The 22798-nt window shown below is 45.1% G+C and overlaps 1 protein-coding gene across 3 annotated transcripts in view; it reads right to left on the bottom strand.

Moving 5' to 3' along the window:
• Nucleotides 1–22798, bottom strand: part of LOC148016250 (uncharacterized) — a 162359-nt gene that overhangs the window by 88480 nt on the left and 51081 nt on the right. For all 3 annotated transcript variants that reach the window (XR_015688192.1, XM_087664865.1, XM_087664866.1), the window contains exon 4: nucleotides 11194–11271. Coding sequence is in view for 2 of the 3 variants with exons in the window: in XM_087664865.1 (XP_087520991.1) it covers nucleotides 11194–11271 (78 nt within the window). In the remaining variant the exon portion in view is untranslated. The remainder of the gene's footprint in view (nucleotides 1–11193; nucleotides 11272–22798) is intronic.

Raw genomic sequence — 22798 nt, 5'->3', positions numbered from 1 at the left:
GCCAAAGCCTCAACTTGAAGCACCCAAGAAACCCATACCTGTAGTAAAAGCTTTCATGGAACCACATCCACTAGCTACCTCTTTCAAAAGCTCATCATGCTTCAAGATGACCAGGGCAAGCTTCTCCTAGAGAAGTCTCATGGGTCCTCCATGTAAGAAGGATGGTATAGAAGACATCGTATTTTGGAGAGGGTAGCTAAGTCAAAAGAATCATAGCCATATCCTCCAAATAGATGATCTTGTTGAGGGAAGAAAGCTCATTTCTCATGCCCTCCAATTTGTTGATGTGATCCTCTAGGGAAGGAGAGTCATTAATAGTGAGCATCCGTAATTTCTTCTCAAGAGTAATCCGGTGTCTCCTAATGTTACAAAGAAGCAAGCTTTGTCCACACTTCCGCTACCTACCACAACCTACCTATATACACTAGGACAGAATCCTATAAGCTCATAAAGAGGAAAGATTGAGCTCTTAAATTGAGCCAATTCCATAAGGCCGTACAGTCCATCGCTAATCCCACTCTAGGATCCTCCACAAGATGGGGAGTAGGGTGGGTGACAAACTCCCAAAGATCGAAGGTGTTAAGAATGCATTCTACCCTACAGGACCAAAGCAAATAATTTGATCTATCCAAACGGTCTTCTTTGGGAAGAGAAGGAAGAAAAAGCACCTATACAAACAGTGCCGTCATAGGCATCCTAGGGCTAGAAGGATGGGCCCTATGGGAGACATGGAGAAAGGGGGGAGGAGAGGGCTGCTCCGATCCGTGTGACCTATCAAGAGAGGGTTCCTGTACAGAACAAGGCTAGGACCTCTGATCATTGGGATAATCACACCGCCTCTCACAAGAGTGATGACAGATCTTGTTGTGAGAGTCATCAAAGCCATTGAGCTAGTGATAAGACATCTTCAATACCTACAAGCACCCACAAAAATCTGTGTTTTGCTGTAGATGGTCCCAAACGGTGCAAATCAGCTACACCTCTGCGATAGGACTAGAGATGGCTCACCTAGGTCGTATGGATCAATAGAATGCAAAATATCTGTGTTTCCAACAAGGGGCAAATGGCTGAAAATCTGTGTTTTCAGCCCAAGGGGTCTCCTCTCAAAGGGGTAACACTGTGTACTCCTTTCAGCAATGACACCATGTGAGTGCCCAATGGAAGGGAACCACGAACATGGTGAGAGAGAGAGAGAGAGAGAGAGAGAGAGAGAGAGCAAAAGATGAAGAAAGAAATCTGCGCTAACTGAAAAGAATCCTAAATACAAAGGAGGGATTGATTATTCCCTGCACACAGCCCAAGGCGTCAAGGAGGGCACTAGATCAGGCTGAAATGATGAACAGCAACACCAATGGTGATGGAGACTGCAACAGAGGCATGGAATATGCAGCTTGCTGTCCATGCCGGAGTTTGAGAAGACTGCAGCAACCAACAAAGCACATCCCAAGGGACTGAAGAAGATGAATGTGCCAAGTGAGGAGAATCAGCTATAAATAGCTGAATGCCTCTGAATCTGGCCAACCTGCCAAAATGGCCTCTAAATCTGGTCAAGCTGCTGAAAATTATATTAGCACTACAATAAATGCAGTCCGACTACACAAAAAATTTTGGAAAATAATGACGCGGTATTCTAAGCAGTTCAAAGGCAAGCCTTGGCAAGGGCTGGAAAGTGACTCGAAATGCAAGAAATACACACAAAACTTGACTGAAATAAGAAATCCAAACTCTAGAATGAGCTGCGTCCTCCGTCAAATCACATGACAAACATGTTAGAGCTCCTAATGTCCCCATTGACTCAGACTTAGGCTCACACGCAGGAGATGACAATGCATGACAAACATGATTGCTAACACAACTTGCCATGCTCACCATAATTATCCAACTTCCCATACCCATGCCTATTTTCCCCATCCCACAACAAATTCTACCCCATGCCTTACCTACCACCAGGCTTATCTACACCCGCTCCTGTTGAGCCACTAAAATTAAGCATGCACTAATAAAAATTACTATGCATTAATTTTTATTTTATTCTCCTTTAAAAAACCTCCAAATACAATTAAATACAAATTCCCATAAATAAAAAGCATTATTTTTTAAGAGAGTTCGCCCAGCTGATTACTGCCATTTCCAGCTTGCATACATATGTGTTTTCAGTCTACAGAGGTCCTATTGCTTTTGCTCATCTACAACCAATGGACTGTTGCTGCTGCATTTCAGGATCTATCTAAAGCATGGCACACTCTTAGAGCTGTTCTTGGCCTATCCAACACCACTCTCAGTTCACCTCATCCCCAATTCTCAAGACATGGATGTTTGAGGCCCCTATTGTATCCTATTCATGCATTCTTCATCTAAGCATTCTACGAGGTCTGTTCCACTATCTCACAGATTTTGTGTTTCTCTTTGTGTGCACAACATTTTTAAACAGTTCTCCTACATCCTCCTATGGCACATACACAACCCTTGCTGCTAACCAGCCCACACTCCAAACCCCTACACCCATGCCATTATATTATTCTTCACATCATGCTATTTTAAGTAGTCTTGCAGAATTTCGAAAACTTTTAAGGACTTGCAGCCCAATGGAGATATTGAAGAGACTTTGTACAATCAAATTCAAGCTAAGAAGTATATAGGTAGGCAAGCTAGGAAGTCAAATAAGTTGAAATCTCTCTAGGTTGCTATCAACAGGATTGCTGAGCAGCCAACTAGAGAAGAAAGCACAAGAATGTCAGTCAAGCTCTCTACGTGTAAGTGGCTGCAGACATGCAAGTGTTCAAGAGTGAAGAAAACACATAAACGGGTGTGATTGATGTAGGGCTGATAAAGCAGGTGTAACCTGTTGTAGACAACATGACTTTGCTGCAAACATGGCCTCCATAAAGTGACAAAAGGCTGGAAACTATCGCTTGGATGCAGCAGGAGTTGGAAATGCGCAATATTTATTAAGATGATGTGTTGTACCAGTCTAGGTAGAAATGATGAAGAACAGGTCCCCAAACCGTGTGGACTCAAAACGCAGCAATCTGGAGTGTTTCCAATTGATGGCAATGTGAAGAAGACCTCCGAAATGAAATTGCTTGCCAGTATGGTGTCATGATCAGCTGGACAACACCATGAATTGAGAAATTCACTTGGATAGGGATGTGGACAGTAGTGGTAGAGGGCTTCGGCTGAAAGTGTGATGGATTGCATGAATGGGGAACAATGAAGAATAAATGAGAGAGTAAGTGTGGATGGATGTGCAGTCAACAATGCCCGTGCCCATTTTAGACACACAAGACACTAGACTGTCTAGGGAGCTGCCTTGCTTGTCTTGAGCAGCATGTAGACACTAATAATTTATACAAAAAAAGCCTTTTTTGGTTGTTTTTCTAACCCCTTGGACACATTAATCTTATTTCTAAAGGCACATTTAATGTCTACAACTAGGACTTTTCACCAAGCATTCACTAGTACTTGTCATCACAACTTTTGCCAATGTCCCTTAGTGCCCAAGATAAGGTTTAAACAATCCCATGCCCAAATTTAACTTGCACTTTTCATGTGCACCTCACATGTGCATAACTTGATTATGCAAAAGCAAGAAGTTAAAACTTCACATCCCCGTGACACAAGCTTAGAAAATCAAACTAACAAAAAGATCAATTCACATGATTCATAGATTTGTTTTTAAATTTTTGCAATATCAGTGAATTTATTCCACATCACCAACTCCTTTTCAAAAAAATGGAGTCCAAACTTTTAGATATGGGATTTTCATGGCTGTGCATGTCAAATTATAATGAGAAAGCTCATACGTTAAATACTATTGTAGACACATTACTCAGTTCATGTGGTGAGCTACTTTGATAGTGGCTACCTTGATCAATGGTATTGAGCAACCAAAGTCATCGAGTGCATTATATTGCATTAATTCCTCAAATACCAAGGCTAATGGGCAATTGCCAATTTATGGGCAAGGCAAAGCAATTTTTTACTTTCCGCAATCTATTATTGTTGGAAATTCATTTCTAGAGACTAAGTCATGCATGGGTAGTTCTACCACTTGGCAAATAGGGAGAGATATTGCCGTGCAAGCTGGCAACCTTTGGGAGGTCTAGCTAGAGAGAGACAAAGACACACACACACACACACACACACACACACACACAGAGACGTTGCTCGCTGCAAGCAACTGCTGTCCTAGGGTTTCTGAAAGTAAAGAATCTTCAACCAGCAACAGTTGACAACATTGTTGATGCTCTAAACAATACATGACAAGACCATAGGCACTCCACACAGCAAGTGATGTCACTAGTATGTGAAATTTTAATGCTTTCCTTAGCGTTTGATCAAGTGTTAATTGAATGTGTAAGTGTGACTTGCATGTTTAACGTGCAACTTAGTTATTTTATAATGTGGAGCCAAGGACCTTGAGATATCACTTGGTCCCAAAGGCATAAGTTGTAAAAAATGGTTATTGATAAATACTAGGTGGTACCTAGTGTCAGTCTGAGCCTATGCATTTATGTAACCCATAACTGTTAGAGTTGACACTAGGAACTAGGCATTATTTTTTTAACTAAATCCAGTTCAAGGGTCAATTCATCCACAAGACCACTTGGGGGTCAAAATGGCCTAGCCAATTATATTGTGGATGGGCACAATTGTTTTTAGGGTCAAGGACAATGGGCTAATTTAATTTTCAGAATTAATAAATTTTCAAAATAAATTAACTTTGAAAATTAATTAAATGACTGAAAATTGCTGAAAATGAACTAGGAAAGCTGCCACTTGGCAAAACTTTCCCATGTAAGAGGTGAAAAGGCTGTTGGTGGCTCATTCCAACCATTCTAAGCTTGGTGGAAACTAGGGGAGAGAGAGAACAGGATGTACTTGTAGTTTGGGGGCTAGAACAGCCATCAAAAGACCCTAGAGCAGTAGCCAACAGCCTTGGAAGACCCTGGGGCAGCAAACAACAGCCCAAAAAGGCTGCCAAAGCAGTAGGCAGCAACAGTTTGGGTTGGCGACAAGCCATTTAGGGCTTCCATGCAGCAGCAAGGAACAGCATGAAATACACATTGGAATAGGACAACTTATTTGATCAATTTCTAGCAATGAAATTCCCAATTTACTCTCTCTACAACATTCTCTCTCATTCTACAACCTTTCCCCAAGATATCTTAGATAATTTCAATCATTCGTAGCAAAAATCAGCCAAAATTGGTGGACAACAGGAGTGTTTACCGCTGTAAACACTGATTTATAGCAGTAGTTACGGTTTAGCAACCACCTTCGAGCCTATGCCAAAAGAGTGAGGGCTTAGTACATTGAAATCAGCAGCTAGGATTCAAGGAATTGAAAGGGATTCAAAAGCTAGTCATCTCAATTGGATTAGGGTCTAGATTTGACCAACCAAGAGTCAATTGAAGGCCAAATCTCGAGAAAACCAAGGGGCAAATAGGTTTAAAGACTTGCTGGTCATCAAGACAGTAAGGGACATTTGGAGAACGAAATGGATTGAAGGAATCTCAGTATACTCCATCCAAATTGCAAAATAAGATAAAGAAATACCGCAAGGGGCGCCAACTTTGGGGCCAACAAGCTCTCCATTGTCCAAGATTCAGTGAAAATGCAACATTTTCAATTTATGTGAATTTTATTCTTGTTGTATTTAGTGTAAGGCAGGTCGTTACATCCTTTCCCTTGAAAGGAGACTAGTTTCATGGATCCATTGCCAAGATACCATCAATTCCATTTATTTGGTGGACCTGTGCCACCTAAGTGGGAGTTAGAAGCATTGCTATAGTTCTAAAATCATCTTCAACTGAGCATTAATTCAAGAATGTCTCCTTACACTGAGATAGAACCAAGTAGTGACGATGTCCCTCAATAGAAAAATACGGGAAATGCAATGTCTAATCTTGGAACAAGCTCACAACATGAACACAACAGGAAATGCACTTTGGAACAGGGAAGCAACTGATTTGATCAATTTCTGGCAACGAAATTCCAAATTCACTCTCTTTGCAGCATTCTCTCTCATTCTTCAACCTTTCCCCAAGATATCTCTACAAATCTCAGTCATTTATAGCGGAAATCAGCCAAATTTGGTGGACAGCAAAAGTATTTACTCTTGTAAACCCTAATTTATAGCAATACTTAAGGTTTAGCAACCACCTTGGAACCCGTGCCAAAAGATTGAGGGCTTAGTACACTGAAATTAGCAATTGCGATTCAAGGAATTGCAGGGGATTTCAAAAGCCCGCCATCCCAATTCAATAATCATCACCTCTATAGCCTTGGTAGGCCACTAGGCAACTGACAAGCACCCTTTTTCCAATGCCCTAGCTGCTTTGGGGTGGGAAGCCTTGAGGTAAACAAAAATTTAGGCTGGTCCACTTGTCTAGCCCAGTTTTGGTCCTGAGAGGGGGTATTGAGCTAAGAAATGTCTTTAGCCACTTAAACAGCCCCAAAACAGCTTATCTTGTGCCTATTTTAGGCTTATTTTACTTAAAACCCTAGAATGGGGCATGGTTCAAAAGGGTTAAGTGGGGGCTCCCAAACTTTCTATAAATAGGCAATCTCCCCTCCACTCTTCCAATCTCGTTTTTGCAAATTTCAAGTCTTTCAACTTTTTGCCCACACCCCGAACACGGAGGGTGTTACGGTCCAAGCTGGCCATTGTTGTCTCCAACAGTTTGGCACCTGTTTCTAGCCTTCCACCCACTATTTGGAGTTTATTTCAGACTGGTGATTGTTGTTGCTGAGTTTCCCTGCTATTGCCACCCTGCCACATCAACAACCAGCCTGTGTTTTGCTATTGCAGCTGCCACTTGCACAGTTTTCTCTCTCATGCAGCTGTCTCCCAGCCCTAACAGACTGCATTGTGCGCTCTCTCTCTCTCTCTCTCTCTGTGTTTACTGCATATTCACTCTTCTCTGTTATCTACATCAGATCCAACACTCACACTGCTACATTTGCTGATATTCAACATCTAGAGGCTGCCTGCTACATTCCGGGATCCGTTCAGAGTACGACATACTCTCCAGCTCATTACCCTTGACCAAATCCTCCAGATAAAGGAGTTTGTGGTACAATATTCATTCTCTACATAGTGTTTTTGCTACATGAGCATTGTATATTCAACAATCATTCACTTCATTATTATTTGTGTTCACTATCTCTCAATTTACCCTAACCCTAACTGTGTTCTGTGTTATCAGTTTGTGCTTTCTCTTACAATTGGTATTGTGTTTTTGAATTTAGAGCATTCATCACAAAATGCAAATATTGATGCTATCTTGAATGTTCATTTGCATTGTATAGAATAATGAATAATGTTTTCTACGTCACAGGAGTTGCATAGTATACATATTTAAAACTTTCATACTGTAGAATGAAAAAGGAACCCCCCCTCTAAAGAAGAAAGATTAACCCCCTCCGAATCCCCCGATGAAGCCCCCCTCTAAGAGAGAGAGGAAATCAAGAAACTCATGGGTCACAGCCTCTGAAACATCTAAAGACCAAGGAAAGACCAATGGCGATGTTGAAGAAGGTATCTAGGGGCTCCAATGGTACAAAAGCTAGATAGCTCCCAAAGATGGCCTATCAAACCTGCGTAGAAGAGGGAGGGGTGGGAGGCGTATCACACAAAATCTCTTCAATGCCTGCATCAGAGTTGGTGTCCATGGAGCAAGACAAGGGAGGTGAGGGAATAAATAGCTCCTGAGGAGCCAAAGGTGGGCAACAATTGCTCTCTCTCAAGGGAGACAACTACACAGCTAAAGGAGAGCAATGAGTCGAACAGCCACTATCTCTCGAAAGAAGCAAACTAACGAGATAGTATCCAACAACCACTGTCTCTTGATGGAGTGAACACTAGAACTGATGGCCGGAAATGCATCTAACTGCCTTGAGCATAAAAACCTAAGAGCCAATGCTAAATAATCTCTACAGCCTAGAAAGGTGAGGTGGCACAACAAGTGACGAGGGGAAGGAACATATACTCCATTGGGGTAGAAAGCAAAGATCGATATCGACAATCTTCAATGGTATGCTTGTTCTTGCCGTAGGAGATGCAACCAATATTTGATTCTTCTACCTGTATAGAGGCCATAGCACTAATGTGTCAAACCTCAAAAGGGAGGGTGCGAGAGTGAAAAAGATAAGGGTATCTCCCAACGATGCATCACAATATAGGGAAAAAAGGTGAAGGTGATGCGGAGTCTTGCATCCTGTCTTTGTCTTCTCCAATGAAGAGTATCTTTAGCTCTCTGAGCACCTTTGCTCTAATATCATATCAAAATTACAAGTATGCTATGATATCATGTCAAAATAGTGTAACGGAACAATATGCACTCATACCATATCAAAGAGAGTATAGGTTTTGCGGAGAGAACACACAGTGTACAACAAACACCGAGAGAAGAAGAAACTCAAAGAAAACATAGAAGAAGAAGATAAATGATGAATCATTGAATCATACTAAATGAATCAAACTTGTACAGCGGAGTCAAAGCTCCGAAGATGACTCCACTATCCTATCTGATCAAGCAGCAATACCTGAAAAAAAATTGCACTGTAGAGAGAGCAAAACACAGTACTCCATGCAATAGGGTATAGAAGGTAATGCTGAAGATGAAGAACAGGTATCAAGGGAGCAGAATGAAATTCTCTAGTGCCATGGGATTCAAGGAAGAAGATCATCAGCTACAAATGAGAACTCAAGACGATGAGGAATCACACGGCAGCCTACCAAATGAACGAATCTAACCCCATATGGACCAGAAACTACAAAATGCAGCCTAGACAAAATAGTAAGTGTCTACCACACGTGGAGCTAATGTCAGGAAGTGCCCAAACAGCAAAATGCAGCCTGGCATGACGGATACTTGATGATGGAGCAACCAAACACAGCAATAAAATGGCAATAGTAAAATGCCGCAATAAAGCAGCAGCAATTAAACACAGCTGTGGAGATGGATGCAAAAGTCACGAACCATAATATCCTCCTCGCAAGGTGTGAACAGTAGTGGAAAGGATGGAGAAAGGAGAGAAGAATATGGAAGCGAGTATCCGATACCTTGGCTTCTCTGGGGTGATCACTTGGGCTCCCTTGGTAAGATAACCATCACCTTTGTAGTCTTGGTAGGCCACTAGGAACCTGACATGCACCCTTTGTCCAATGCCTAGCTACTTTGAGGTGGGACACCTTGGGGTAAAAAATGGGATTGAGCTTTTCTTCAAGTCCCTTCTTGGTTCCAATTTTGGGCTTGAGAGGGGTTGTTGAGCTAAAAATGCATTCCAAACTGGTTAGCTCTCTTTCAAAACATGTAAATTACCAAAAAGGTTCATTGAATGGTGTGCGATCATAGAGAGTTTTTGTGTCCCATAAACAAAACCCTAATTTGGAGGATCCTTCTACATCTATAAATAGACAAGCTGCCCAGCATTCTATCCATCCTTGTCTTGCAAGTGTCGACCATCAGCCCTCTTCCACTAGCTATCCAACCCCCAATAACTATTGTTACATGGTCTACAACTATTACCCAGCCTCCCATTGCTACTAGTGATGAGCTCCCATCATCTTCAAGTCATTACATTGATGTGTTTATCAGTTCCAACCCTAGAGACTATTGTGTTCTAGTTTCTAGCCTACTACCCTTCCATTTCCAACATCATCCTGATTTGCCTTTGCGTCAAGAGCATGTCGTTTTTGTATTTTCAGCACTTTTCTTTATCTGCCTCTACTCCAAGTGGTGGTTATTGCTCATTGGATCTGTCTCCAATGGATGACACACATAGATACCTCCCTCACCCCACTCTCACAAGAGCCACCGGTTGTTGAACACCTCTGCCCTTGATTCATTCACTTTAGAGTTCTCTTTCTTCTCTATTTTGTGTTGGTGTTTTTGTGTTTTTGTTTTTGTGTTTTGCATTTAGGGTTTGTTATTATTGCATTATTGTCTAAGTTATTGTGTTTCAAAAGTGTTTGTACATTCTATGTTTTCTTTGTGCAAACCCTAGCATATCTTCCAATCATCATCATCTAATGAGAGTCAACCCTATAACTTCTCCCATCTCCCATAGAGAGTATGAACAATCTCTATCTAGATGGTAGAGAGTCTAAATGAGAGACATTCTGAAGGTCAATAGTATGGCTACATGTCGCAATGTAAATGAACCAAGCAATGGTGCTATCAATCAGCACCAATCTGTGGCACTAGCCCTGAGCTCATTGTGTTTGCGATGAGTAGCCTAGAATGAAAACCTTGCTCAAGTATTGGCTACAAATGAGAAATGAGTGGCTGCACTGAAAATCCTCGTATCCACATGCTAGCCTCTAGGGCACTAGCTGTGACCCAAGCTACTACCCATCTAGTTGCTACCATAGCCTTAGCTGTTGCTATTAAAGATCATCTTGAGGGCCTCCCTATATTACAATACCTAACATCTCTACCATAGTTTCAGTACCTCTAAGGCCTTGCACTCTCTACCTATGGATCTCTTATGGTAACTCTTGAAAAGCACACCACTCACCCACTAAGAGGGGGACCTACCTGGAGAGTCTCCCCTCTAGAAAGATGCGAACCCTCTATCTAGGGTTTGGCCACACTCTGATCTCGAGTGATGGTGGAAAAGAAGAGGTCGCTTCATCTTCTCTCCAACTATGACCAGTGGTAGCTGATTAAGGCCAAACAAAGCAGGACTTCAAGCTTTGATGATAGCAGCTGCAAATCTAATCTGAAACTCCTCCCTAAATCTCTGGTCCTGGTTTCCTGAAAATTTCTCTTCTTCTTCCTAAAAATCATTCAATGCAATTTGCCATGTAACACAATCTTCTCTACTCCTGCATTCTTCCTGAATCATAGATTTTACAAAATCTTTTCTATTCTCCAATCAAGCAGGCTCATCCTGTTCTCAATCCATCAATTCAGCATGCACATTCTTTTTCCAACGATTGTTGAGGTTAGTGATGTAGCTGCAACCTCTTCCCATAATAAATTATTCACCTTATATGTTTTCCTTCAGCTATAAGACTTCATCCAACTTGAGTAATAAAAGAATCAGAAGCAAGAGTTTATGTAACATAAATTTAGGCACTGATGCATCTGAAAGGAAGAGAGAATAATACAAGCCTTTACATATACATCCTCAAAAATAGAAAATTAACATTAAAATGACAATTTAGTCAAGAGCTCAAACCTTCAAAATGTTACCCCTTCTCTTATCAAGGACTAGGCCTCTAACCATGTAACGCCAATCAAAACTCCATTCCAGTAACTGCATGTCCAGCACCAGCACATCATACAAATAACATGATTCCAAAACCAGCATACCACTACATAAGGTTATAAGAGCCCCAACAACAAAAATTACTGTCCTTCCAGGTCTGCCAGGATAAAACAGCTAAAACATATACACAGCAGAAACTAGGAGAAAATAAGCACAATCAATAGCTAGGGAAAGAGGGCTAAATAGAAGGACACAAAGTTGCACCATAACCTAATGAAGGCTGAAACCAGCCAAACAAAACTTCAAGTAAATCCATGTGCAACATCTGTGCATCATACAACAAACAGCACCTCCAAAACCAGCAGACCACATCCAAACCTTAAACAACACCAAAAACAAAAAACTCTCTTGATTCAGATTGTAATGGACAAAACAGCCAAAGATATGCATAGCACAATGGATTGATAGGAAAAGAGGACTAAAGAGAAGGACACAAACTTGCACTGCACCATAATAAAGGACAAAACCAGAAGTTGAAAATCATCAGGAAAATCATAAGATATGACAACTTCAGCTACCTCAGTTCAAGCCAGGAAAGTGCAGCAGTAGATCAGCCATGACCAGCAAATGTTTTGTTCAGTTTTCAGCAGCAGTACTTATGCGCAAACTAATGCACAACACCATAGGCCACAAATTGCAACAAGGATTCATACACAGGGAATTTAACCTGCAGTTAGAACTTATATCTTTGCAGGAAACACAACCCTTTAAACGCCTGCAAACCAAGAAAGGGGAGTGCTTCACAATGAACAGTAGCGGACCATACAAGGAAGTAAAACAATGGCCTTGTCCCCATAGTACATTTACCCACACCAAAACCTGAGGAGACGACGCATCAATTGCAAAAAACCACACACACACAAATGTAAGCACATGTTTTATCTTGTAAAGCTATGGAGATCTTCACAGGAACAGTAGCACAGCATGCAAAGAAATGAAGCCACGGCCTTAATATCATTATAAATTTTCACACATTAAAAAGTGAGGAGACGAGGCATTAAATGCAGGCAAATCACACATGCACAAAGCATGTTTTTTATTAAAACATTCATCCTTATCTAATTGATATACAAAGAGAGCAGACTTCATTACAAAGTCTCTTTCTTTTCCAAACAAAAAAAGTATTGTTAAAACACATCCCATTTGAGAAGTATGCTAGATGTTCAACATGGCAGCCATCATATAGGGATTGCTGCAGTGTCACACACACTTTCTTTTTGCTACACCATTGTGTGGACTTTTATCCATGTGCAACAACAGCTATGTTCAGTGTGAACAAAAACACTGGAGAGAGAGAGAGAGAGGGAGGTTGCTATAATATCTTTGAGAGAAAGAAGAAAGAAAGAAAGAAAGAAAGTTATATTAACGTCTACAACAGGTACAAAATGATATCTAGACTAGATACAATCTAGAGGTACTCCCAGTGCGGTGTGGAACTGCTCCTGGAGTGTTCATCCTAGGACGTCCTGCATGGGTCGGTCTAACATGGAGAGACTAAAGCGGCGGGGCAGGGCCCTTCGATGGCGGCATAGTATCCCTTGTATCTTCGACATGTGTCTTCTGCGGGGACGGGGGCCGGCGGGGCGTGGGCGCCGGGCTTTGCCTCTCGCTGTGGCTATTTCTAAGGTGGTCCCCCAGGGTCGCAAGGCCGGTTGGGCTGGTGGGGGCTCAGTGGTGGGGAGGGTAGCTCGTATTTGGTAGAATTCGTTGAGTGTGCGTTGGTTGGTGGTTCATTGTCTTTGCTCCGTGGTTCATAGGAGGTGGTCTCTGTGGCGTCGTATTTCCAGTAGAAAGAGCCCCAGGCATCTCTGGTCTTTGAATTCCATCACCTTGGAGAGTGGTCCGAATCCTTCGCTAAATAGGCAGTGGAAGCGTCCCCGGATTTCGTAGTACACTGGGCATCTACAGATATAGTGTTCCTCTGTCTCTGGCTCGAGATGGCAGAGCTGACAGATTCGGTCTTCTGGGGGGAGGGGGTTGGCCTCGTATCTGCCCGCGTTTCAACCCGTAGTTGGTGTGAGAACGTGCGGATCTGTCCGATGGCACTTCTGACCCCGTGAGACAGGTGTGTGTCCATGTAGCTTGGGCGGGTGATGAAGCCATCTGGGGAGATGTGCAAGAAGTGCTCTCGGTAGAAAGCCTTCCTGGTTCCTAGTTCCGACATGGTGATCAAGCCATCCGGGGAGATGTGCAAGAAGTGCTCTCGGTAGAAAGCCTTCCTGGTTCCTAGTTCTGACGTGGGGGTCACCCATGTCCTGGCTGTGTCTGTCTGGATGATATCCATTCTGATGATGCGATTCACCTCCTCTCGGCTGAGCTCCAGATGTGGGCAATCTAGGCTGTATTGTAGTGGGGGGAGGTGGTCCATGTGCACGCCATGGAACCGTAGCCAAGTCTCTGTTCGGGCATACCAGCACTCAGTGTCCCCTTGTGTTGCTAGCTGTTTGGATGACTCCAGGGCGAGTCTGGGGTACCGGTGCCGAGGCAGGTCCCATATTCGGTGCAAGAAGGTCACGGTCTGGAAGAGGGCCTCAGCCACGAGGAGCAGTGCCCACAGCTCTACGCGGATGATCTCGTGTGGTACGGAGGGCTTGCTTCGGATCATCCGTGAGATCATAAGTATTAAGGGTCTCTCCATCTGCTCCCATCCCTCATAGGTGGCCTCCTCCTTAGGCAGTGGCTGGTCCTGTGGGGCCCTCCGCGTGTGGTAGAGACTGGACCCCCATATGGGAGCCCCGTACAAGAGGGCTGGTGTGAGCAAGGTGTCAAAAAGCCAGAGCTTCGTCCGGGGTTCCTGGAACTGTATACGGGCACATTGGTTCTCCATTGACCCGAGGGCTCCATAGCCTCGGGTTAGTCTATCTTCTGCTGCTTTTCTCAGGATAAGTCTCGGTCCAAAGAATGTAGTCCCCAGATAGACGTATCTTTGGACCACGTCCACGGTCTCTCCGCCGTATGTAAAGGGGGGTACCGACCGTCGGAGCCATTGGGTTGACGTGTTGAACACCATGACCTTGGTTTTCCCCAGGTTCACAATTAGGTCTTTGTCTTGGCAGAAGGCCTGTAGTGCGTCCAGTTTTGGCATTGAAGCCCTTCGGGTGTGCTGGAGATGAGGACTATGTCGTCCGCATATAGTAAGATGGGTATCAGTGTCCCTCCCAGGCTCGATCCCTCCTCGCCCAATCTATCTATGTACTCTGAGAGCTCATCAATGTAGAGGCCAAATAGGATGGGTGAGAGTGGGCATCCCTGCTTGACTCCGATGGTGCTGATTATCTCCTTTGACAGCCCTCCTAGTGCCCGAACTCGGCCCGTTACCAATTTGTATAGTGCCAGTATCCCCCATCGCATTTCGGTTGGGACCTCCAGTTTCTGTAGTCTCTGCGTGAGCCTTGCTCGTGGGACTGTGTCGAAGGCCTTGCGGAAGTCCACGAAGCAGCAGTACACCCGTCTTCCATGTGCTCTGCCCTCCTCTATGATGGCTCTCAATGTGAGGATATGGTCAAGGGTGCAGAAACCCCTCCTAAACCCTGCTTGTCCTGCCGCCCAATGTTGGTGCTGCTTTGCCCACTTGCTCAACTCATGGTCCAGTATGGATCCATAGAGCTTGGCTAGTACATGGCCAACCATGACTATTCGGTAGTTCGTGGGAACCATGGGGTCTCCGGTCTTCAGGATAGGTATTATGGTGTTGGCTGACCAGCTGGCAGGGAAGCCTTCGCATAGGGCTCTGTTGAACATGTGTGCTAGGAGAGGTGCCAGTATGTCTCTGGCATGGGTCAAATGCTCTGCTTACCAAGCCTTCGTGGTCTTGGGCACGGCCATTTTGGAGTCTATCAATGGCGTCCCGAACCCGCCCCGTGCTGAAGAATGTGGATGATCCAGGTCTGCTCCCTAGGGGCTGGGGTAGCTAGGGCTGCTTGGGTACTTGGTATAGTGAGGTTGCATATGCGTGCCAAGTGTCCGGGGAGATAATGGGCGTCTGGGCTCGGGGTTCCTAAAACGCCTTCCATGCCTCTTTGTTGTCCTATCCTAAGAATAGCTGGTAGAATTCGTGTTCCACTTTGGAGAGGTAGGCTCGTTTCTTCCGTCGCACTAGACGACGAAAGATCAAACGTGCCTGTTTATGCGTGTGTACTCCCCGTGCTTCGTGTTGTTGAAGACGGAGCCGGGTTTCCCTGCACTCTGCGTCGTACCAACTATTCTGTGGGACATTCTTGTTCAGAGGGGTGGAGTGGGGGGATGTGTGGGGGAAGTATTCGGCAGCCGAGGTGTGTAGTGTGCCCGCCAACTGTGCTGTGACCTCCTCCAGGGGTGCGTGGGGGTCCATTTCCTGCAGGCCCCAGTAGAGATGGTCGGAGTATGCGCTCGCAGTTAGCCTAGTAATGTGGTACCTGGGGAATCTTGGGGGGTTGCTTGCTGGGGGGATTAGGTCATACCTGCAGGTTATGTCAAATTGCAGGTAGGCATGGTCGGCAGCCACTGCAAGTGAGCGAGGTGATATTATAAAGGACTGGATGTCGGGGATAAGTGATAGAGGGCAGAGGATATAGTCCACTGTGCTTGCTCCCAGTTTCTCTGTGGGTGCTCCATGTGCCCCTTGTCCGATGCAATTGGCCGCGTGCTTGTGTGGGAAGCATGTGAGGGCATCCGACCCGCGCCATCTGTTGAGACCGTTGAGGATGGCTAGTCCGTGTGCCCCCCCTAACGCCAGTAGATGTTCACCATATTCGGTGCATTCAGCTGTCCTGTGATGCCCGGTTGAGTCCTATCTCCTCCAGTGCGATCTCTTTGTACATGTGGTCTTCGCTCTGGGTTTGCCTCTGTGTTGTGCGTGCGTTGAAGTCTCCGGCCAACATGACATCCCCCAAGCTGGAGTAGTGCATGATATCCTCGTACAGTGGTAGGTATGGTGACTCGCCCTTCAATGATGCGTATGGGGAGTGTGCTGGTGGGAAATAGCACACCGCCATGTATATGTCTCGGTGGCAATCTGTGTGTATCCGGATCCACATGAACCGAGCTTCCTCATCTTTCCGCATAACTTGCACCATGGGCTGTAACTCCTCCCTGTACAACACAGCCACCCCTCCGAACCCTCGGGTCCCTCCTTTTGTTCGGGCTCTAGGGCGGCATGCCGTTTCCCATCTATATCCCCTCACTTCTGGTAAGTAGGTGCCTGGGCTTTGGTGGGTTTCTGTGTAGAGGACGATGTCCTTGCCGGTGAAGGTCTCCTAGAATAATCCTGCATCTGTTTTCATAGCTCTGTTGCAGTTCCACACTGCAAACCTCAGGTGGGTCTCATAGGCCACGCCCCGTCATTGGCATTTATCTGTGATGATGACACGACCATCTCTGTATACTGCCCATTTTCCCGCTTTGCGAGCCTCCAGGATCTGTGGCATGCATTCTTTACGGTGTGCCACCTGTGCGGGTGTGAGGTCATCCTCCAGGTAGACTTTTTCCCCTTTTAGAGCTGTCCTTTTAGAGAGGAAGGCTCGTCTGGATTCTAAGTTGGCAAATTTGAGGATAAGAGGCCTTCCCTTGGTGAGGTCTTTCCCTGCGCGCCATGCATTCTCCACTATTTGAGGGTCCTCTACTCCCAGCTTTTCACATATCTGCTTGGCGTCTGCCAGGGGGCTATCCCCTTCCTTTCATCCGACCACCCAGATATGGAGCGCTCTAAGCTTTCTCCTTTTCTCCTCCTCCAGTGCTGCATTCACAAACTCCTCCTTCTTTGTTGGTGACTTCTTGGCTACCTCAATCCATTTGGAGTTCTCGGCCACTTTGGCTTGTGCTTGTTTCACTATATTCGCCCATGTGTTGAGCTCCTTTGTTACTTGTGTCTTCAGCTCGTTGATCTCGGTTTGCACCTTGGTGGGCGTTGTTTCGGTGATTTCTCCTTCCTCCTTCTTGAGTAGGTCCAGCTGGTTTCTATATTCATCGAGCTCGTGCCTCAGTTCTTCGATCACCCTATTTCTCTCCTGGAGGGACGTTTCAATGTCCACCTTCCAGGAGGTGAAGTGTGATGTGATCTCGGCATAGATTTCGTTCTTCCAGTCTTGCACTTTCGTGCTTATTTCCTCCTTGATTTGATGTGCAGTTTCCGCGCACATTGCTGCCATGATTTCCTTGATGTTGCTGATGTCTTGGTCATGCACCTTGCATACATCTCGGAGGGCCTCCACGCCTTTCCTTGTGTGGTAGTCTGTCACCTTGTCAATGCTGCTCCAAATCGCTGAGTATTTCTCATTTTTCTCCCCTCTTGTGCAGTTGCCTGGTGACGGGGATGTCTTGCTCGAGCCCATCCCTTCCTCACGGTTCCTGGGCTTGCTCAAGGGATGTGTGCATCTGGCCTCATTGTGGTGGCGGATGCGTGATGGGCGGTGGTGGGAGGTGGCGGAAAAGTCGGGTATTGACAGGGCTAGTGGCAGTGGTGTGAAATGGTTGCCGAGTCCGAACGTGAGGGAGGCCTGTAGCAGGGCGGGGGAGAGGGGGGCAGCTGCTACGAAGAGAGGAGAGATGGCGACTACTCTTGTCGAAAGAGCAAGGAGGGCGATGGTAGGGGCGGGCTGGCGTGTCGAAAGAGCAGGGAGGGCGATGGTAGGGGCGGGCTGGCGTGCGTGGTCCGGTGACTCGAACGGTATTGTCCAGTTGTCAACTCGGACGAGGGAGCGTGGTCACGTGGAGAGGGGGGCGTCCGATTGTGCAGGGACTCAGACGAGGGACGTTCGGGGCAGTGTCCGAGTCGGACGAGGGCGGGAACTCGGACGAGGGACGTCCAATTGTGGGGACTCGGACAAGGGGTTTAGTCCACGTGGCAGTGTCCGAGTCGGACGAGAGGGCGTCCGATTGTGACGGACGGGGCAAGTGACAGACGAACGGGGCCATGACGGATGGGCCAGTGACGAGAGAGGGAGAGAGATGACGGACGACGGTGACAGGCAATAACGGGGGGGACACCTAGGGTTTCCACCCTGCTGGGCTGCCTGTCCCGTGCCTGCAGATTGCTTGTGCCATGTTCCTTTGCTTGTTTGGAAGCTGCCCTGCGAGTCTGCCCTGTCTGTGCAGGGAGCCGCCTCCCTGAACAACTGCCAGCGAAGATCTCCACACCATTGGTCTAAAGAATAGAGGTCACACAAAGACGGATCCTACCAAGCACGGGTATCCAACCCATGACGAAGAGAATGACACTGCATTTGTGAAAAGCTGAAAAGGAGCAAAGAACCTCTTGAGTTGGCACTTCTGTTCCAAAAGCTCCTCTGCACAGGCAAGAGGGAGTTTGCAAACTCATACTATTCCAAGTTCGGTTCCTACAAATCCTACAAAGCGGAAGCCACTTGAGCATACGAGCGGGGTGGAGAATCACCCAGGTCAGGGGCTTCAGAAGCAGCAGTAAATTCATCAGGAAGATGCTTTCTGTATTTGACAGGTGGCTGAACATCAAGGTGGGGCAAAACCATCTTGCTAGTACAGGTTATCATGTCTTCTTCTTTGACTGCATCTTCTTCCACTTCCATGTCTAGACCCAGGGCTGCAAGCGATGGGTCCATAGCAGCCTGATGCAGGCCCTCCATGAAAGAGAAGGCCTGTCAGTTCATTCTCTGTTGGTCTTTCACAGGTGGCGTAGAAGAATCAGCACCCCGCCACGGGCAGGACGGCTTGTGCAAATGAGCGAAGTTGCAGGGTGGCGCCCCACATAGGCAGGGCAGCCTGACGAACAAGGAGGGCAGGTGGCCTCCGTGTGGATTTTATGAGGTCGTCCTTCTCTCAAATACGGCCCACAATTTCCTTCTCCAAGAGCCACCCCTCTGCTTTGAGAAACAATTGGTGCATAGTGTCTCATGGTGTCCATGACCAAAACTTCCAAGATTTACTGAAGTAACAATGTCCAATATGGGTGGAAGTGGAGAATTGCCCAACTATCTACTAGGCCCTTCTCAAGGATGCAATGGCTACCGAAGGCCATGTGTTCATACCACCCAATCTGAAGGCAACCAACAAAAACAAATTGTGCATGCTGTGGAATATTGCCAGAAAGCAACCCAACTGGTTGTGCCACAATTGTTCGAGCATAAAGCCTCTGCAGTTCCGGCTCAAGTGGGTACTTTTGCTGGCCACTGTTTCTCTTGTGGTCAACTAGGTCATTTCATGGGCAAATGTCTAAACCACAAGGGTGCCTTGGTGGATCACCCCATGGACACGGATCAAAACACCTTCCCCCCCCCCCCCGCCACTCTGTCAAGCAACAGATTATTCAGCCTAAGCAGTCCAAAGGCAAGCAGCCTACTCCTTCAGACTTGGAAAGGGGTGGACACAAGCTCAATGCAATAAAGGAAAAGTAACGGAGTTTTCTATCCCCGCAACACCTCGTGACCCTTCTTCTTCAGAGGACCCCCTCCGCATTTATTTGCATCGCCGAGACAAATCCTTGGATGCACCTACCACTCAAGTTCCTACTGTTGCTGAGGACCCACAGCCCCTCAAAGAGCACCAACAACAACAACAATCATCGGTGCATACCAACCACCCACTGGCTTTTGATGCTACTAGTAGAGTCATCACTACATGGGATTGCAGCCAACATGCCTTCTTCCTTATGGACTGAACATCACAAACCCAATCCCTTTGCAGTGCTGGGGGACATCTTCGAAGATGGTGTACTAGAGACATTGGCAGCTAAGGCACAAGAATACGCAGCTAAATCCCATCAAAACTCTTGATCCTTTGTGTCCTGGGGTGCCTCTTACATTCTCAACTTGATGTACTTGCTGAATCCGTTGTATTTGGTTTATACATGATGGCCTAGAGCCAACTTGCACTTTGTAATATTGATATATCGTACTTTTTTTTGGATTCAATATAATTACTCATTACAAGAGAGAGAACTGGACTTGGCCAATATCCTAGAGTCTCTAGAAAACATAAAGCTACCATTGTAGAAACTTTCTATACAAAGTAAAATGGTAATACCCCCAAAGACCAAAAATTCCAAACAGTTCAAAGTATCCCAAACCTGGTCTAACTAAAGAACTGAGTGTATCCCCTCAAAGGAGTGGGGATAGTAACAACATCCAAAAATGTTTGGAAAAATGATGAGAAGAGAATCACACCCTCAAATAACCCAATATCATGTTTACAAGATCATGGACAATAAGAGAGAAATGAAAAAATATAGGCAATCCTTTTAATTGTAGTAACACGTCCACAAACACAACTTGCAATAAGAGACAATACCAGCTGCCAAAACACAAACTAAGTATCTTCATTGAAAAAGCCATGATTTAAGAGGGATATTTCTATATGACCTTCAAACGCGTTCCCCATAGTTTCATAGGCTTGTTCAAGCACCCTAGTGCATCCTTTATCAAGTAGAAAAGATTCAGATGCAAACAAACAAATTAAGCTAAGAAAGACCTGTTGACAGGTGAAATGTGCTACAAAAACTCTAATCAACCAACAAGATGAACCAGCTCTTCGCAATCTTGAAAAGCCAGAGGGATCTCAAGCAATCTAGACCAATGGATACATTCAAAACACCTAGAGTTTGCTTGTTCAGTTTGTCTGCTTATCCATTTTAGATCAGCCAAACTCATTTTCCAGTTCATAATCAACCTGGTTCAAAAAGGAGAGCCATCCATTTACCCTTTATAATAATCCCAAAACATCTCTTTTTCATGAAGATAATCAAATTAAATGGCAATATTTACATCAGACCATCAAGTTAGCTAAGAAAAATAGAACAAACACAAATCAAGCCGAAAGGCCTCGAAGACCAACACACACAAATATCACACAGAAAGGACAGCTGGAGTGGAGCGGACAATATCCAGCCAAGGAGCAGCAATGTCAGGAAGAACCAGGTCAGCTAAAACCATAGAGGAGATCTACCATAACAATAAACCACGAACATGGGCCACATGACCATGGATACCCGAGGCAAAACCAAAAATGAAGGCATTCCAACGAAGGAAATGGAAAAGGCAGGAATGATCTGATTGCAAGGCGGACATAGAAGGCATCCTTCCCATAATCCATGGACGAGCTGATATCCACTGTTGAGTCACTAAGGACCACACCATGGGAAACAAAACTTCAAATGGGCAAGAGACGAAGAGATGAAGCAATGTCTCATCGCATGTAGTCCAAAATACACAATGACCATAGGAGATCTTGCAAGCATACAACACATTCCCAATTGGAAGACCCCCGATAAGCAACCTCCATATGAAAACTTTACCCTAATAAGGAAACTTAAACTTCCAGAGTTGGAGAAATCTTTCTTGCCACTTCTTTTTGCTAACCTGAATATGCCATATTTTATTGGCCTTTCCAATGACCCATCTCTTAACCTTGACCATCTAATGACAAATCTGATTAGCTAACCACTTCTCAAAATCATCCAGGGTAGCACAAACATCCAATCCTGCCAAGGAGACAAGGGCTGTGAAGCAGGCAATGGAGAGTACCTCAGAAGCTGCTCCTATAAGAACGACCAAATGTCATGATATCCACGAGGCACCCGAAAGTACTGACGAATGTGCTGGAAAGAATAAAGTCGGGGCTGCCCGGGAATGATACCATCATGGACTATCTACAGCCCCAAGCAAGCCATCTGATAAAACTTATATTGCTGTAAGTCTTTATCAAGCCAATCCAACCACCTGGGGGTAGCCAACACTTCTCCTTGTAGCAAATTCTCCTCCTTACGAAGATCAAGAGGGCACCAAACTGCGAAACACTAAATCTCTTGCCATGATGCAATCAAATGAGAAAGAAGAAAAAGACTAGGAGACCTTAATAGGCCTCATGGAATTCAGCGCATGCCACTAAGAAACTTGAATAATCGTGCAACCATGAGAGATACCAGACTTTTCAATGAAAATTTTTGCAATATCTCTCCAAGGATGACTTTGCACACATAAAGCCTGCAAAATTGTCAATCTCAAAGCAACAGTATGAAAATTAATATCCAATAAAGCTACTCCCTCCATCCTTTTAGGAGTAGTCACATGCTACCAAGAAATTCACACCTGGCCCAAACGATTCTAGACTAAACCGATTCCAAAAGAGACTTCTTAGTCCAAGGAAGTAAGGGCAAAAAAAAATAATACCATACTGATCATGACGCATTGAGCAACTTCAAGTCTCACGTGAAGAGGCCAGCCTTGAGATTTCCGATATATAAACCAATCATGTATATGGGATGATATCCAATCAAGCAAGGTGCGAGGAGCTATATCCACACCAATAGGATAACCCAAGTGTCGCATAATATCTCCTTTAGAAATCACAACTCCTTGCCAACCCAAATGTTGCAAATCACTCTCCATACAAGAAATCAATGTAGATTTCTGAGCATTAATATGAAGCCCCGAAGCTAAAGCAAATTGATTCCACATAACCATTGCCCGATTCACATTAGTCCGATCAGCCTTGAGAAACATAAAGGAATCATCAACCAAAGATTGACCCAAAAGTTAGGCACCACTAGCAAGAGACAAACCAACACTCT

This window comes from Lygodium microphyllum, chromosome 23 (assembly GCF_053477565.2).
Source record: "Lygodium microphyllum isolate KBCC chromosome 23, Lygodium_microphyllum_v1.1.10, whole genome shotgun sequence".
Taxonomy (NCBI): Eukaryota; Viridiplantae; Streptophyta; class Polypodiopsida; order Schizaeales; family Lygodiaceae; genus Lygodium; species Lygodium microphyllum.
The sequence above is the reverse complement of the archived record's forward strand: the minus strand, read 5'-3'. Positions and strand labels throughout refer to the sequence as shown.